The sequence below is a fragment of the Hypanus sabinus genome, chromosome 2 (assembly GCF_030144855.1).
Source record: "Hypanus sabinus isolate sHypSab1 chromosome 2, sHypSab1.hap1, whole genome shotgun sequence".
Lineage (NCBI taxonomy): Eukaryota > Metazoa > Chordata > Chondrichthyes > Myliobatiformes > Dasyatidae > Hypanus > Hypanus sabinus.
The window spans coordinates 196,723,723-196,741,355 of NC_082707.1; the positions used below are offsets into that span (position 1 = coordinate 196,723,723).

A 17,633-nucleotide genomic window follows, 5' to 3' on the forward strand; every position below is an offset into this window, starting at 1 on the left:
TAGGGAGAATTTCATTCAACTTCACTTGTCCTATCATTGAACTATTCCTACAACCAATGGACTCACTTTCAAGGACTCTTCATCTCATGATCTCTATACTTATTGCTTATTTATCTATTATTATTATTATTATTATTTCTTTCATTTTGTTCATTTTGCAAGTTGGTTGCTTGTCTGCCCTGTTGGGTGCGGTCTTTCATTGATTCGATTATGTTCTGATGTTTCAGTGTTTGCTGAGCTTGGCAATTAGCTTGCAGTGGTTCATGGATTTACCAAGTATGTTTGCAACAAAACAAATCTCGGGGTTATATTTGGTGACATGTATATACTTCGACAGTAAATTTACTTTGACCTTCTATGCATTCAATTTCTGCCACCTGCTTGTCTGGTTAGATATTTGTATTAACGAACCAGTGTGAAGTGGCCACTGAGTGTATATCAATCCGTCATTGCTATCCAAACAGATTACCTGGTGATCATCAGCTGTTTGTGAGAGCTTGATATGAACAAATCTACTGTTCCAATCACTCATTCCTGACAAAATTAACAGATACTTGTTATTTTGAATATTTGAAAAAGTACAACACAAGGAAATGGGAAGCAGGATTAGTAGATCAGTAGATCCGACTTGCTCCCCCATTCAGTAATGTCACAGCTTTGTTTTATTCATTTAAGGAATGTGTGCTTCTCTGCATCATGTGGTCAAAGACGTACTTTGATCATTGCACAATACTCAGTTGCTTTTGAGTCCAGATGATGGGTCTTGGCCCAAAACAGCAATTGTTTATTTCCCTCCAGAGCTACTGCCTGAACTGCTGATGTGCTCCAGCATTTTGGGTTTGTTGCTCTGTAGATTTGCATCTGTAGAAATCTCTTGTGCTTACAATTTCTTTTGAAACTCCACAACTGTTCTTCGTTCGATAAATGAAGCAATCCACTGCTGTATGCAGGCAATATTCAAGCGTAGGCTAATGAGTGGCATTCATGACATACTCGTCCCAAGCAAAGGCAATGTGTAACAAGAGAAAGTTGAACCACTAACCCTTGATGTTTCATTGTAATATCTTCATGAAGAACCCTATCATCAACATCCTGGTGTTCACCATTGACCAGAAACTCAACTGACCCTTGATGTTTAATGGTAATGTTTTCATGAAGAACCCTATCATCAGAATCTTGGTGTTCGCCATTGACCAGAAACTCAACTAGTCTAGATGTGCGTCACCATCCAGAACAAAACAGCCTATTTCATTCTACTACCTTGTATATTAATTTCTCATACCTTGGTGCACGATACTATGAGCACCATCAAGCCAGTAAATTTCAGTTATTCTTGTAGAGTACTTGGACAGCATCTCTCAAATTCTCAACCTTTGCTGACAAGGAGAACTGGGGCAGCATGCATATAGGAGTCCTACCACCTGTAAATTCCACTCAGGCTGCACACAATACCAAATTAGCCTTTAATTGTAAACTAGGTCTAATCCTGGAACTCCCTACACAATAGCAGCTTATAAGTATTTTTTCCAAGGACTCAACAATCAGATTATAAGACATAGGAGCAGAATTAGGCTCTAAACAATTATTCCCTAAACAATACAGTATAACAACTATTTACGTAGTATTAGGTATTATAAGTAATCTAGTGATGATTTAAAGTATATGGGAGGATGTGCATAGGTTACTGTGGATGGGGAATGGAAAAACAAGCCAGAAGTTCTCTAAGTCAGAACAGGTACATCTGGTATTATTTAGCGTCAGTTAGTCAAACGTTTGTCTTAGTATATAGTATATATTTAACCTTTCTATGCATATAAAACTCTTAAGAAACACATGTATTTTCATCAGGGCAGGGCCTTCACATGCTCCATTGTTCTCACTTTGTCCCGACTGTAGCCTAATGCTTTTCCAGTGACTGATGGCATTTCACCTCTTTCCGATTGCTTTATTATTTCCACTTTATTTTCAATCCTAATTGTTTTCCGAACAGAAACACTGCGGGCGGCGGGTCCCGAGTTCCGCCGGGTCGTAAAGTCTACCGCACTGAGACAGGTTAAATAAGCTCCGGAGCTCCACCGGGTCCTAAAGTCCACTGACTTGAGCATCCACATTTTAAGGGGTCCCGGAACCAGTCCCCCGTGGATAAGGAGGGCCAACTGTACTCAATGGCATGGCTTCCACAGCCATTTGTGGCAATGAATTCCATTAATTTTCTATCTTTTGTCTAAAGAATTCATGAAGATGGCTCAGCACCAAGTGCAGTTAAGGCCTGGTAATGTACTTCCATTACCAGCATTGCCCAATCCTCAATATTAATTCTTTTTAGAAAGCAGCTGAATGAGTGTTGTTTGAGTTGTCTCAGAAGATGGTGATTCTCTAAAGCTGGAGGTCAGCGCAACACTTCGTGAGATCAGGATTCAATTCCTTCTGGGGTTTGTACACTTCCCCAGGTACAGCGTGGGTTTCCTCAAAATGCTCCAGTTCTCCCTCCCCGCCCCCCCCCCCCCCACATTCCAAAGACGTACAGTTAGGGTTAGTAAGTTGTGGACTTGCTCTGTTGCTGCCTGAAGTGTGGTGACACTTTTGGGCTGCCCATCACAGTCCTCACTGATTTGATTTGACGTAAATGACGCCCTTTGCTGTATGTTCCAGTACATGTGCCAAAAATATCCAATGTTTCTCTTCGTGTTATCTGTCCTGGAATGTTGTGAAGGCTAGGTCATTGGAGGTATTGAATGGGACTATTTATGGAGAAGGCTAATAGATTTTTTTCTGAAAGATCAGTGATTTGAGAAGCCTGAGGGAACTGAAAATGGAAGAAGAGCTGAGTCCCGAGGGAGATTAATTCTAATTGTGTTGAATGGCAGGGTAGGCTTGAGGAGCTAGGTGACCTACTCAGAATCTGGTTTAATGTCACTGGCTCATTGTGAAATTTGTTGTCTTTGTGTACAATAAATATATGTAATAATTAGTAGTGCAAAATAGAAATAAAGTAGTGAGGTAGAGTTCATGGGTTCAGTGTCCATTCAGAAACCTGATAGCAGAGGGGAAGAAGCTGTTCCTGAGTTGTGAGTGTGTGCCTTCAGGCTTATGTATCTCCTACCAGATGGTAGCATTGAGAACAGGGCATAACCTGGGTTATGGGGGGGGTGATCTTTAATGATGGATGCCACCTTTTGGAGGCATCGTTCATTGAAGATGTCCTGGATACTACGGAGGCTAGTGCCCATGATGGAACTGACTGAGTTTGCAACTCTCTGCAGCTTATTTTGATCCTGTGCAGTAGCAACGACCCCCCCCCCCTCCACCCCCAACCAGACGGCGATGCAGCCAGTTAAAATGCTCTCCACGGTACATCTGTAGAAATTTGTGAGTGTCTTTGGTGACATACCAATTCTTCTCAGACTCCTAATGAAACATAGCCACTGTCGTGCCTTGTTTGTAGCTGCATCAATATGTGGGGTTCAGGATGGATCCACAGGGATGTTGACACCCAGAAACTTGAAATTGCTCATTCTTTCCTCTTCTGATTCCTTGATGAGGACTGGTGTATGTTTCCTCGTTCTACCCTTTCTGTGTAGAAGAAATGTCGGGAAACTATTATAGTAACAAATCAGGAGTACAAAAGGGGAAGTAAAGCAGAAGATTAATGAAAAGGTTTCTTCAAAGTAAAATTGGTAACAAATATTGCTGGCATTGTAGTTGTCAGGCATTTGCAGATGGAGGAGTTGACCTGTTCTGTCCAAGGATATTGCCTGACCGCTCGGATTTGTGTATTTGTGCTTTAAGGTTTCCATTATCTGTAATACTTTGCTTTTTGTGAAGTAGCTGGTGCTCAGTAGCCAAGAGAGCTGGTACAAGAATAAAGAAATGTGATTGAAATAAGAAACTTTTTGAGGAGGGTTGCTTTCCATTTTAAAGACTATTAGGCACATTTTTAAAATCTTGCAATAGAAAGGTGCAAGTAAAAACAAAATGCATCATTGTGACATAATGAAATGCAGTTCTGTTTTTCTCAATCTTCAAACAAAACCAGCTTGCCAAACATTCCTTCATGATTGTGGATTTTATAAACAGGTCATGAAAGCTGAATGTGCTGTAGTAAATCTTGGATTAAACTGCACCTTAACCATTTATCGTCATACTTTTTGCTTTGCCTCACACACATGCATAGGATAATCGTAAGAAAATAAAACAATACAACACAAGTACAGGCCCTTCAGCACATGATATCAGTGCTAATCATGATGCTAAATTAAACTAAATCTGTCTTCGGCACATAATCCATGCCCCCGGTCCAACTACCTACATGTTCCCATGCCTGCCTTTTTATTACTGCATTACTGCCTATTACACAACTAGTGTTTAGACAAGCCATGAAAGTTCTCCATCTCTTGTCTGTCCTTGGTTGCACACAGGAGGATTCTTTGCTGTTTCTATAACAATTTTTTTTTTGACCAGTCTGGGTTGTTAGCCCTGAGCTGAAGCCCCGAATTTGGTGGACTACCCTTAGTCTGGCCTCTACCCTTTGACCTGTTTGGCGTGGGTGACCCTACAAAGAGTCAAAGCACAAGACTCGAACTAACATAGCTCTCTGGGTTGAGGCAGACAAGCCTCCAAACCCGATGACAAGTTTGTGCCTGTCTTAAGTGCCACTATTGTGTCAGATACCACTGCCATTTTGCAAGCTTCCAGGCCCCTTCAAAAATAAAACTACTTATCCTGCACATTTTCATTAAACTTTCCGATTTCCTCTTCCAATTCAAAGGTTCATTTATTATCAAAGCAACTTGAAATTTGTCTTCTCCAGATGGCCATGAAACAAAGAAAGAGCATGAAAGTCATTCAGAGCAGAACATCAAACCTAAGCCTCCCCAATACAAGAAGAATGGCATCACAATTATCAACATCCAATATTCCCTCCCCTGCACAAAAAGCAACCCCTCCCTGCACAAAAGAACTAACAGAACGTCAACCCCCGAACACCCTCCCTTCACAAAAATAGAAAAGGAACAGGTAATTATAAAAAACAGAGTATATAAAAACCATAAGTCTGAGAAAGTCGACAGTCTATAAACGCAATAGTCCAATCCATAAATGCAGAACTACATTCCCATCCTACGATATCTCCAACATTGAAAGTGAGGGACCACATAAATGCAGAGAGGCCTACCTGCCTGCCACAGTGAGCCTCAAAGCAAGAGGCTGCTGACAGGCTTCTTCTCTGGCAGCGATTTAAGGGCAAGTAGTCTGCGCTGGACTCTCGCTCGCTTTCCATATTTGCCTTGATGTCTCAATTTTCTTCGATACTTTAATGGGTGATTAATGGACATCTTAACTGGTGAAATGGAGTCGAACGTTGGCCTGCGTTCCATCTTGAAGTTTCTTCGCATTGCGATCATTTGAGTAGGCGCTGTCTTCCCGGAATCTTCTTGGAGACAGCAAAGTGGGAGAGTTGCATGCTGGCACCATCTTGACCAGAAGTAAAGCTGTAACCTCTAGTGTTGTATCTTGGGAGCTCTTTCCCTCACCACCCGCAAGCCCGATGAGTTCCTCCAGAAGATTGTTGCTCCAGGTTCCAGCATCATCTCTCCGTTAATCTGAAATAATCTGCTATTCTTTGGCAGGAGATTGTTCAAAATAAATGTATTATCAAAATACGTATATTGTTACCACGCACCACCCTGAGCTTCGTTTTCTTGTAGGCATTTGTAGTAGATTAAAGAAATACAACACCATGAATGGGGAAAAAACAACACACAAAAACAAACAACCACTGTGCAAAAGAAGGCAAACTGCAAATACAAAAAAAAAGATAATAAGTACATAAATGATACGGAGAAGACGAGTTGTAGAGCCTGTGAAAGTGAGTCCATAGGTTGTGGAATTAGTTCAGTGTTGATTGAAGTTATCCATGCTTATTCAGGAGCCTGATGGATGAAGGATAACAACTGTTCTTGAACCTGGTGGTGTGGGACCTAAGATTCCTGAATCCCCTGCCCGATGGCAGCATAAGTTAGACAAGGGAGATCCAGTGGATGTAGTGTACCTCGATTTTCAGAAGGCATTTGATAAGGTCCCACATAGGAGATTGGTGGGTAAAATCAGAGCTCATGGCATTGGGAAGAAGATATTGACATGGATAGAAAACTGGTTGGCAGATAGAAAGCAAAGGATAACGGTGAATGGGTGTTTCTCGGAATGGCAGGTGGTGACTAGTGGGGTGACACGGGGCTCGATATTGGGACCACAGCTGTTTACGATTTACATCAATGATTTAGATGAAGGCATTGAGAATAACATCAGCAAGTTTGCTGATGATACTAAGCTGGGTGGCAGTGTGACATGTGATGAGGATGTTAGGAGAATTCAGGGTGTCTTGGATAGGCTGGGTGAGTGGGCAGATACTTGGCAGATGACGTTTAATGTGAATAAGTGTGAGCTTATCCACTTTGGGAGTAAGAACAGAAAGGCAGATTATTATCTGAATGGTGTAGAGTTGGGTAAGGGAGAAATACAAAGAGATCTGGGAGTCCTTGTTCATCAGTCACTGAAAGTGAATGAGCAAGTGCAGCTGGCAGTGAAGAAGGCTAATGGAATGTTGGCCTTTATTACAAAGGGAATTGAGTACAAGAGCAAGGAAATCCTTTTGCATTTGTACAGGGCCCTGGTGAGACCACACCTGGAGTATTGTGTACAGTTTTGGTCTCCAGGGTTAAGGAAGGACATCCTGGCTGTAGAGGAAGTGCAGCGTAGATTCACATGGTTAATTCCTGGGATGTCCGGACTGTCTTACGCAGAGAGGTTAGAGAGACTGGGCTTGTACACGCTGGAATTAAGGAGATTGAGAGGGGATCTGATTGCAACATATAAGATTATTAAGGGATTGGACAAGATGGAGGCAGGAACTATGTTCCAGATGCTGGGAGAGTCCAGTACCAGAAGGCATGGTTTGAGAATAAGGGGTAGGTAATTTAGGACAGACTTAAGGAAAAACTTCTTCTCCCAGAAAGTTGTGGGGGTGTGGAATGCACTGCCTCTGAAGGCAGTGGAGGCCAGTTCTCTGGATGCTTTCAAGAAGGAGCTAGATAGGTATCTTGTGGTTAGGGGAATCAAGGGATATGGGGCAGGGCAGGAACCGGGTAATGATAGTAGATAATCAGCCATGATCTCAGAATGGTGGTGCAGGTTCGAAGGGCCAAATGGTCTACTTCTGCACCTATTGTCTATTGGTAAGAGAGCATGGCCTGGGTGGTGGGGGTCTTTGATGAATAGGGGGTTTATGTTCAGGACCACACTTTGAAAAGAAAGCAAATGTGGTTAAGATGCTCCTGATATATTAGAAAGTGATCATCAGCAAATCCTGAACATCATGGCACATATAGATAGGCGTCCTATGTTACGGCGAAAAGGTTATGGGGATCAGAAGTGGAGAGAGTGAGCAGTTTCAAGTTCCTGGGTGTCAAGATCTCTGAGGATGTAACCTGGTTCTAACATATCGATGTAGTTATAAAGAAGACAAGACAGTGGCTAAACTTTATTAGGAGTTTGAAAAGATTTGACATGTCAACAAATACACTAAAAACTTCCATAGATGTACTGTGGAGAGCATTCTGACATGCTGCATCACTGCCTGATATGGAGGGGCTACTACACAGGACCAAAAGAAGCTGCAGAGGTTTGTAAGTCTAGTCAGCTCCATCTTGGGTACAAGCCTAGAAAGTACCCAGGGCATCTTCAGGAAGCAGTGTCTCAGAAAGGCGGCGTCCATTATTAAGGACCTCCAGCACCCAGGGCATGCCCTTTTCTCACTGTTACCATCAGGTAGGAGGTACAGAAGCCTGAAGGCACACACTCAGCGATTCAGGAACAGCTTTTTTCCCTCTGCCATCTGATTCCTAAATGGCTATTGAGCCCTTGGACACTACCTCACTTATTTTTTAATGTACAGTATTTGTTTTTTGTATGTTATTTTTTAGTCTATTCAATATATGTATACTGTAATTGATTTACTTATATTTATTTCATTTATTATTTTTTCTATATTATGTATTTCATTGGACTGCTGCTGCTAAGTTAACAAATTTCACATCACGTGCCGGTGATAATAAACCTGATTCTGATTCTGAATGGTGTTGAGAGGGAAAATAAATCGCTCATGGTGGAATGGCCTAATTCTGCTCCTGTCTGTTAGTCTTATGGTCTTTGCCACTTTATCATTTCCCGTCAGTCATCTTGTGTTCAGATGCTCCTGCACTATATTTACATACAATAAGTCCGTATATAAGCTGATCTTGTGCATATGCAGCCACACTCAACAGTTAATTGTACATTAAGTTTTATATGATTTGCTTATTTTTTCAGCCCTGCATTGAATCTGAATCGTTTCATTCATCTGTAGACTTGTGTACTGAAGAATGACAGTAAACAATCTTGAACCTTGAAATATTTGGTGATTTGTTTTGTCATATTTAGTGCCCTAATGTCACTGACCTTTCATCAGCTAATTTACTATCCAGGGATTCCCAACCTGGGGTCCACAGGCCAACATTGGGGAAGCAAGCTTAAAATTTCCTGCACGGCATTAAATTGAAGCAGAAGTTTGAAAAATGTCTTTGAAGAAATATTGAACATGTTTGAACATACTTACTCTCCACAATAGAACACTCCAGGTGTACTGAAAAGCAATGCTAGCAGCTTTTTAAGACGCAACTGTTAATTTATGTAGTTTATTTTCTTTCTATTGTTCAGGATTGAATATTCCTACTAACCTTAGCATATTATCATCACTAATATACAGTAAGCATTCATTTTTCTACAGTTTTGTTAAAGTTTATCCCACAATACAAGTGTAGCCATATCCAGCAGCAAATTATTGTCTTTTCTGTGCCTAGGGGCAAAATTGTGCTTTAAAATAGGTTTCCACACTCCACTGGAAAGTCTGACATTGTCTTGTGTCAACCTGATTGTACTTCCTGAGCTTGTGTGTGATCAAACAGTGAGACAGAATTTTGTACTTGTTTGATAGTTTTAACTACAAAAACATCTGGAAGTACTTTGCAAGGTTATAATTTTCTTGACAAAATAACAGGCAATCGCTGCATGGAATGATCAAAATCTATTTGATCAAATCGTCCCCTTTAAAGATGGTCATAAAAAGGAAGCTAGGGAACTAATGAAATGTACGTCACAGAAGGAATCATCATGAGGCAATCTATTATAATCACGCCAGTCAAACTATTTGGACAAAATTGACTGCCTCAGTGTATAGCTTTGTAGTTGATGGTAAATGAAGTACTTTTTAAAAATGTTGAGGATTTCTCTTCCACCATCCTGTCAAGCTTAGTCACTACACCTTTGGTTTTAGAAAAGCTATTCCTCAACTCTGCTTCACTCTTCAATTACTTTGGAACTGTACTCTTGATGGTGATCCCGCCGTTAAAGGAAATCCATCCTGTAACTGTCATAACTTTATCCATCTCAGTTAAATCTTAAAACCTCACTAATTTTTATAGATGCACCGTAGAAAGCATTCTTCTAGGGTGCATCACAACCTGGTATGGAAGTTGTCCTGTCCAAGACCAGAAGAAGCTGCAGAAGATCGTGAACATAGCCCTGCACATCACACAAACCAATCTTCCATCCTTGGACTCACTTTACACCGCACGCTGTCGGAGCAGTGCTGCCAGGATAATCAAGGACATGACCCACCCAGCCAGTACACTTTTTGTCCCTCCTCCCTCCAGGAGAAGGTTCAGGAGCATGAAGATTCATATGGCCAGATTTGGGAACAGCTTCTTTCCAACTGTGATAGGACCGCTGAACAGATCCTGACTCAGATCTGGGCCGTACCTTCCAAATATCTGGACCTGACTTGCACTACTGTACTTTCTATTTTCTAACTATGATTTATATTTAAAATTTTTATTATACTTACTTCAATTTGTACTTCAGGGAGCGCGAAGCGTTGAGTGTAATATTGCTGTGATGATTGTATGCTCTAGTGTCAATTGTTTGGTGACAAAGTTAAGTAATTAAGTAAATAACTTTACACTTCCCCTTTTCTAAAAGAGAAGTCCCCAATTCAGTCATTTTTCTTTTGACATGACTCAACTTCTCTAACTGGCAGTACTTTTGTAAATCTGTACTGTATCCTCTGGTTCAGTCATATCCTTCTGTAATGTGACCAGAATTCTATGCAATCTTCAGTAGTCCTTTGGGATCAAAAATATCTAATTTCCTGTTCAGTTCTGTGGGATCAAAGGTGAGTGATGAGATCCATACTGGATTTTCAACTTCTATTCAAGGTGAAATAGGTGATGCTTGGCAAGGGCATGGGCCTTGTTTGGCAATCTGATAAGCTATTTTCAAGATTCTTTATTGTCATTTCCGTACACAAGTGTAAAGGAGAATGAAATAATTGTAACTGCAGATCCAATGCAGTGCAAAAACCCACAAAAGATAAAGATCACTAATAATAAAACACACATGTTAATACATAAGATAGCTTGTATACATTGATTGTATGTCAATAAAGTGATGCTAGGCTGTACATAAAGGTGATGTTGGAAAATAATATAGTAGTGATGGAGTTAGTAGGTTGTGTTGTTTATCACCCTTACTGCTTGGAGAAAGTAACTCTTTTTCAGTCTGGCATTCTTGGTGTGGATGCTACATAGCCTTCTCCCTGATAGGAATGGGACAAACAGTCTATGAGCAGGGTGGATGGGATCCTTTATGATATAACTGGCCCTTTTCATCACCTTTCTGTATATATGTATGGCATTTTCTCTCATTTTTTTCTGAAATGCAGTTTAAGTTCTATTGACCATTTGGTTAAATTCTATTCATTTTTCTGGCTCTAAAAGAAATCCGTGGATGTTCAGTGCAAGGCCCTTTATTTAGCATGTTTCAATGAAATTGATAGCTTGGACCTCAGCCGCTGAGCAAATGTACATACGAACATTTAAATTTGCATGGTACCTTTGCAACTTCTAGAATTCAAACAAAGAAGTCAGTTAACTACTTCCAAATCACTGCTGCAGTAGTCAATCTGTGCACAAGCAAGTTCTCACAAAGAGAAATCTGGTCATGATCAGATCTTCTGGTGGATATTGGTTGGGAGGTAAGTACTTGCTGGAACAATAGGAGTAACACCCTCAGTTTTCAAAATGATGCTCTTGGAGCTTCATATTCTCCTGAAAATGAATATTGAGCCTCCATGAATCCTCTCATTTGAAAGAAAACAAATATGACCATAGGACACGTGAGCAAATTTGGCTATTTATTGTCCTTCTCAACCCCATTTTCCTGCCTTCTTCCCTTAACCTTTGATTCCCTTACGAATCAATAACCACTGCTTTAAGTATGTCCAATGACTTGGCCTCCACAACCATCTGGGCAATAAATTGTACAGATTCACCACCTGCTGGCTAAGGAAATTCCTCCTCGTGATGTCCTTGTATTCTGAGGCTGTGGGGCCCTCTGGTCCTAGATGCTCCTGCTATTAGAAAAGTCCTCCAAACATCAAAACTATATTTAGTAGTGCATGACTTCTTCTCTAGCACTGTAGTAACAGTCCAGATTTTTGCTCTTCAGTGACTCCAACTCTCAACCATCTTTAAAAATGTAAGTTTTGATTGGGGTGCCAAGATTGGTTGCAGCCTGCAAATGATTCAGCTTTTTTCTCTGGCTGTCAAGATTTCTTTTCTGATTTACAGTACATTGTATGATTAAAGTAAATTTAAGCAATTAAAATTTATGATCAGATCCAAGCACATAATTACTGATGGAAAAATTCTTATGGTCGGATGTAATTTAAATTTCTTGATCTTCAGTGTATATACCAGAGAATAGTACCAAAGTGAGTGAGACAGCCAAGGAAGATGCTGTTAAAAGTTTGTGAAAGGATTTAATTCATTATCTAAATCAGTAATGCATTTAATCTGGCAAAAGCAAACAAGTTTGAAAGAATGGAAAACTTGTGTAATAGTGGAAGTAAAGGACTTTGAAAGCAATTTTGGGCAGGGAGGTTGGACTTTGCAACTTCGTTACTCATCTGCTTAAATATACAAAATTTGTGAATGGGAGAATTATGCTTTCAATTAATGCAGGTATTTGTATATATATTTATGTGCATATATATAACTTGCCCCCTCAGTTTAAATGCATGTCCTCTGGCATTAGACATTTCAAATCTGGGAAAAAGATACTGGCTGTCTACTTTATCTTTTCCTCTCATAATCATATAAACCTCTATTAGATTTTCCCTCGTGCTCCCCCACTCCAGAGAAAACAATGCAAGTCTGCTTATAGCAGATGTCCTCTAATCCAGGCAGCATCTTCTCTAAAGCCTCAGCATCCTATAATGGGTGACCAAAATGCCAGAATACTAACTAGAGTTTTATAAAGATGCAACATAACTTCCTGACTCTTCAAGTCAAGTCATTTTTATTGTCATTTCGACCATAACTGCTGTGTACAGTACATAGTAAAATGAGACAATGCTTTTCAGGACCATGGTGTTACATGATACAGTACAAAAACTAGACTGAACTACGTAAAAAAAAAACACAACTATGCTAGACTACAGACCTACCCAGGACTGCATAAAGTGCACAAAACAGTGCAGGCATTACAATAAATAATAATAGGACAATAGGGCAGTAAGGTGTCAGTCCAGGCTCTGGGTATTGAGGAGTCTGATAGCTTGGGGGAAGAAACTGTTACATAGTCTGGTCGAGAGAGCCCGAATGCTTCGGTGCCTTTTCCCAGACGGCAGGAGGGAGAAGAGTTTGTATGAGGGGTGCGTGAGGTCCTTCTTGAACTCGTCACCTCGACTAATAAAGGCAAGCATGCCGTGTGCCACCTTTACCACCCGTGAACCTGTGCAGCCACTATCAGGTAAGCTGCAGTATGGACTTGGACCTCAAGGTCCCTCCGCACACTTGTACCCCTAGGCTCCTCTGTTTCAAATGTCATTAGATTCCAACATCCTGCTTCATACAAATCTTTCATAACTTGCTCAGAAACATTTGTGTGGATTTGATTGTATCTCCTTATAGACTTTCAAGAATTTTGGAGGCATCTTCCAGTATATTTTACTGCAGTAAGTATGTTATACAAGTATGGTGATAGTGTTATGTTGATTTTTGGGATTGGAAGCTCAGTGGTCAGTTACTTCACCAATTTACACAGGCACTGAGATAAGCATTCGGCTTATTTTTTAAAATTAAAATCTCTGCCCCTTCTGCTTGGAAGAAATCATTTGATCTTAAATTATGGGAACCCATTCAGTTTTATTGCAGCACTTAATATATTTAAACCAGAAGCTTAAAAATTCTTGATTAGTGAGCGTGTCAAAGGTTGCGAGGAGAAGGGGTTGAGTGGGGAAAATAAATCAGCCATGATCGAATGGCAGAGTAGGCTTGAAGGCCTGAATAGCGTAATTCAGCTCCTGTGTTGATTGCAAAATTTGCTGGCCATCTATTTAAAATTGTTAGTGTTGTGTATTTGACAGTTAGTCCTGCAGCAGCAACATGATTTTCTTTTCCTGTATGACACTGACTGACACTGCCACCAACAGTAGTTGTACGATTAATGGTAATCTTGGGTTCCACTCCAAGCATGGAGTGGGATTCCGCCCTCAGAGATCTGTCAGATTAGTTTTAATACTAAAGAATTCTTTTTATGTAACAATTGTTGGGGGGGGGGGGCAACATTTTTATACTAAAATAGTGTCATTTCAAAACTATTTTTCTCTTTCCTCTCCAGGGCATCTGCAGTAACCGTGATGGTTACTGCTTTGTGCTGAAATAGGCCATCTCTAGGCTATAAAAGCTGTTATTTGCAGCATCGGCCTTCATCTTTGGGAACTGCTAATATAGATGTGTTTTTTTAGTCCATTTAATACCTTTGATTTTTACCAGCATAAGTTGATCAGATATTGAATGATTTACTGTTTCACAGTTAAACTGCTGGATTTAGTGTTTCCCTGTTCCAAGTGCCTAGTTACACTATTCGTCAGTGTTTTTTTTTGGAAGTTGTTCCATCTTGTTCTGTGTCCTTAAGAATAGGAGGCATTTGGACAAAGTACTAGACTTGCTCACAACCCATTTAACAACCCATTGATTCCTGCTTCCAAAACAGAACAGCTCCAAGCTTCGCAGTGTTTGAGATGTTCCATTTGTTTTAAATTTACTTTTGATTATTAACATACAGTATGCTTCTAATTGTTCCTTTTTCTTTTACCCACATGTACACTTTGCACTGTTCTTCTCTGACACTGTTTAATATTTCTCCCTACTAGTATTTTTTAGATTTTTAAAAATTTTATTTTAGGGATACAGCGCGGAGTAGGCCTTTCCAGCCCTTTGAGCTGTGCTGACAGCTATCCCTGACAAGCTCTAGTTTAATCTTAGCTTAATCACAGGGCAATTTATAATGATCAATTAATCTACTAGCCAGTATGTCTTTGGACTGTGGGAGGAAACCGGAGGACCCAGAGAAAATCCATGCGTTCCATGGGGAGAAGGTACAAACTCTTTACAGAGAGTACGAGATTGAACTCCAAACTCTAATGCCGCAAGCTGTAATTGGGTTGTGCTAACCGTGACTCTGTTACCAGTTTGTATTCTTTATTGATGCATTCAGGATTCTATTTATCCTGCATCTTATGTAATTTCCTCCACGGTATTCTTGAGCTCTAAAGGGTCAGGAACATTAATTCATATTTGTATTACGAGTACAAATGCAATTTTGAGATAAGATTCCTGCTGGTTCGATAGGTTAACTATTGAGCTCAGCAGTAGGAAAGATGCTTGAGTTGAGTTTCAAGTTTCATCTTTTCGGATAATCTATACTCTAGTGAATATCCAGTCTTTTATCAGCAGAAGCAACATTTTTGAGGTTACCTGTCCCTCCCTCCCACCCTCCTTCCTGGCCCAAGACCCCTGACATCCAACAACCTACCAATTGTGCATCAGACTCTTGACACGCCAAGCTGTATTAGCATCACACCAACTGCTACGCTACTAGAGCACCCATGATCAGAATCTTTTGGAACCAATTGGGAAAAAAAAAATTAAGCAACAATAAATTTATTTTCCTTTAATGTTAATTTCTTTAAAACACAAAACATACTTTTTTTTCCCTTAATGATTATCAGAGACTGTCTTCAATTCAATCGACCCTGCTGGGTGTATTATCAATGTTTGGTGTAAAGCTGAGAGGACTTGTTACTTGAAAGCCTTTTAATAATTGCTGGCCTTTGGCTTTCTCAATGTGTAGATTCAATTAATGTGCAATTCTGATCTGTATTTTCTAACAGAAAAATGGGCAAGAAGAGTAGAGTGAAAACACAGAAATCGGGAGGAGGTGGAGCCGCAGCCACTGTTTCCACAAAGGAAGTAATGAATCTAATAACTGAATTGTTACAGAGTAAGTATGCTGATAACGTATTTAATGTGAGGTCCTTTGTTCGCTCACAAGGCAGGCACTTTGAACAACATGGTGAAAAGCTGATAAGATTGAATTGACAACTCATTTTAATTTTGCTCAATTTCATCTTCAAAATCTCTGCAGTTGTAGGCATTTTCCCTTTTGTTTCCGATCACATTTGCAAAGTGGTTTCAAGTTCATGGAAATGCGATATTCTTTGGAAAATCTGCTTCACTAAGTTTAATTCTTTTAGAAAACAAATTCCTTGCAAAGACTTTAGCTCTTGCTTCTCCCCCCCCCCCCCCCCCACCTCCCAACCCATTTTGACTCCAACCTCCTAATCACATTCTGAAGTCATTATACCCTTGTCCTCGGTTGAATAAACTGTTAATATTTCTATAACCTTTGATCCTCATTTTCAATTGCTAAGTTCCTTTATAAATTCGCCTGGAGTCAATCACATGCTCTGGTGGTTTGAGCAGCATATGTACTAACAAAGCACTGAGATTTATTAGCTTAATTTAAGCCAGCTATTTTGCAGTTTTCAATAATCCTGGAATTGTTCAGAGTGAATAGTATTATAGGAGACTGATTTGAAGAGGATAGAACGAGCAAAGTGATGATTTACCACAACACAGTGCAACAAAAACTGGATATGAGTGGTTCCCTAACTCCTCTTAATCTACAAAATAAAATTCTTTCAAACAGTAGAACATCTGCTCAGGACAGTGGTGAATTAGAAAGAATCAATCGGTCACCTAATTGCAAAGAAAGCTTTTGGGACGTTGGCCTTCATAAATCAATGTATTGAGTACAAGAAATGGAATGTTATGTTGAAGTTGTACAAGACATTGGTGAGACTTAATTTTGGAGTATTGTGCGCAGTTTCGGTCACCTACCTACAGGAAAGATGTGAATAAGTTTGAAAGCATACAGAAAAAATTTACAAGGATGTTGCCGGGACTGCAAGACCTGAGTTACAAAGAATGATTGAACAGGATAGGACTTTATTCCATGAAATATAGAAGATTGAGATGAGATTTGATAGAGGCATGCAAAATAATGAGAGAGAGAGAGAGAAAATACAAACAGGCTTTCTCCACTGAGGTTGGGTGGGACTACAACCAGAGGTCATGGGTTAAGAGTGAAAGGTTTAAGGGGGAACTTAAGGGGAAACTTCATCACTTGGAGAGTCATGAGAGTGTGGAACAACCTGCCAACACAAGTGGTACATGCAAGCTTTATTTCAATGTTAGGAGAAGTTTAGATAGGTACATGGATGAACGGGGTATGGAGGGCTATGGTCCACATACAGATTGATGGGAGTAGACAGTAGTACAGCACAGACTAAATGGGCCAAAGAGCCTGTTTCGGTGCTATACTTCTCTAAGACTCTGATCCTTAAGTTCGAAGTAAATTTATTATCAAAGTACATATATGTCACCAAATACTACCCTGAGATTCATTTTCTTGTGGGCATTTGCAGTAAATACAAGAAACACTGCAGAATCAATGAAAAACAACACACAAGATGGACAAATGACCAATGTGCAAAAGATAAGGAAAAAGTGCAGATACTAGAAGAAAAAAAACAATGATAAATAAGCAATAAATATCGAGAAAATGAGACGAGTGTTTGAAAGTGAGTACATAGATTGTGGAAACTCTTCATGTTGGGGTGAGTGAAGTTATCGACACTGATTCAAGAGCCATTGTTTTACTTGACCAGAATTGTCTGTGGAGGAAAGGCTATTAATTAGGAATAACATCTTGGTTAGGCAAAAAACTGATCAAATCAAATGTTAATGGGAGTTCGACTTTTTTTAAGATGGGCAGAATGGGTTAAAATGCCATTTGACAAATTATGATAGGGTAAATAAGAAATCTGTCCCAAGGCAGCAAGATTTGAGTACCCGGGATATGGACCTTCGATAAGCAAAAAAAAAGACAACCATTGTAAGGAATAGTTTTGCACTATGTTGTGGTTAGAAACCATTATAGAGTGAGATTTTATGTGTAACATTACAGAAAATACAAGATTGGGGCAAGTGAGTAGGTTTAACTAAATCACTATGGGAGCGGTCATAGATGGGTAAGATTGAGCCTTGTACTATCTCATTGAGTTTGTCAAAACAAGCTACATTAATGAGAAGAAGAAATCCTTTATTATACTGGAGCTGTTTGCTGACTCAAGG

General features: G+C 39.9%; 1 protein-coding gene across 7 annotated transcripts in view; it reads left to right on the top strand.

Moving 5' to 3' along the window:
• The window catches only part of setd3 (SET domain containing 3, actin histidine methyltransferase), a 167,679-nt gene that overhangs the window by 7,087 nt on the left and 142,959 nt on the right, over positions 1–17,633 (top strand). For all 7 annotated transcript variants that reach the window (XM_059962375.1, XM_059962352.1, XM_059962356.1 and 4 more), the window contains exon 2: positions 15,329–15,438. In XM_059962375.1, the coding sequence (XP_059818358.1) occupies positions 15,333–15,438 (106 nt within the window). In that variant the 5' untranslated portion in view covers positions 15,329–15,332. The remainder of the gene's footprint in view (positions 1–15,328; positions 15,439–17,633) is intronic.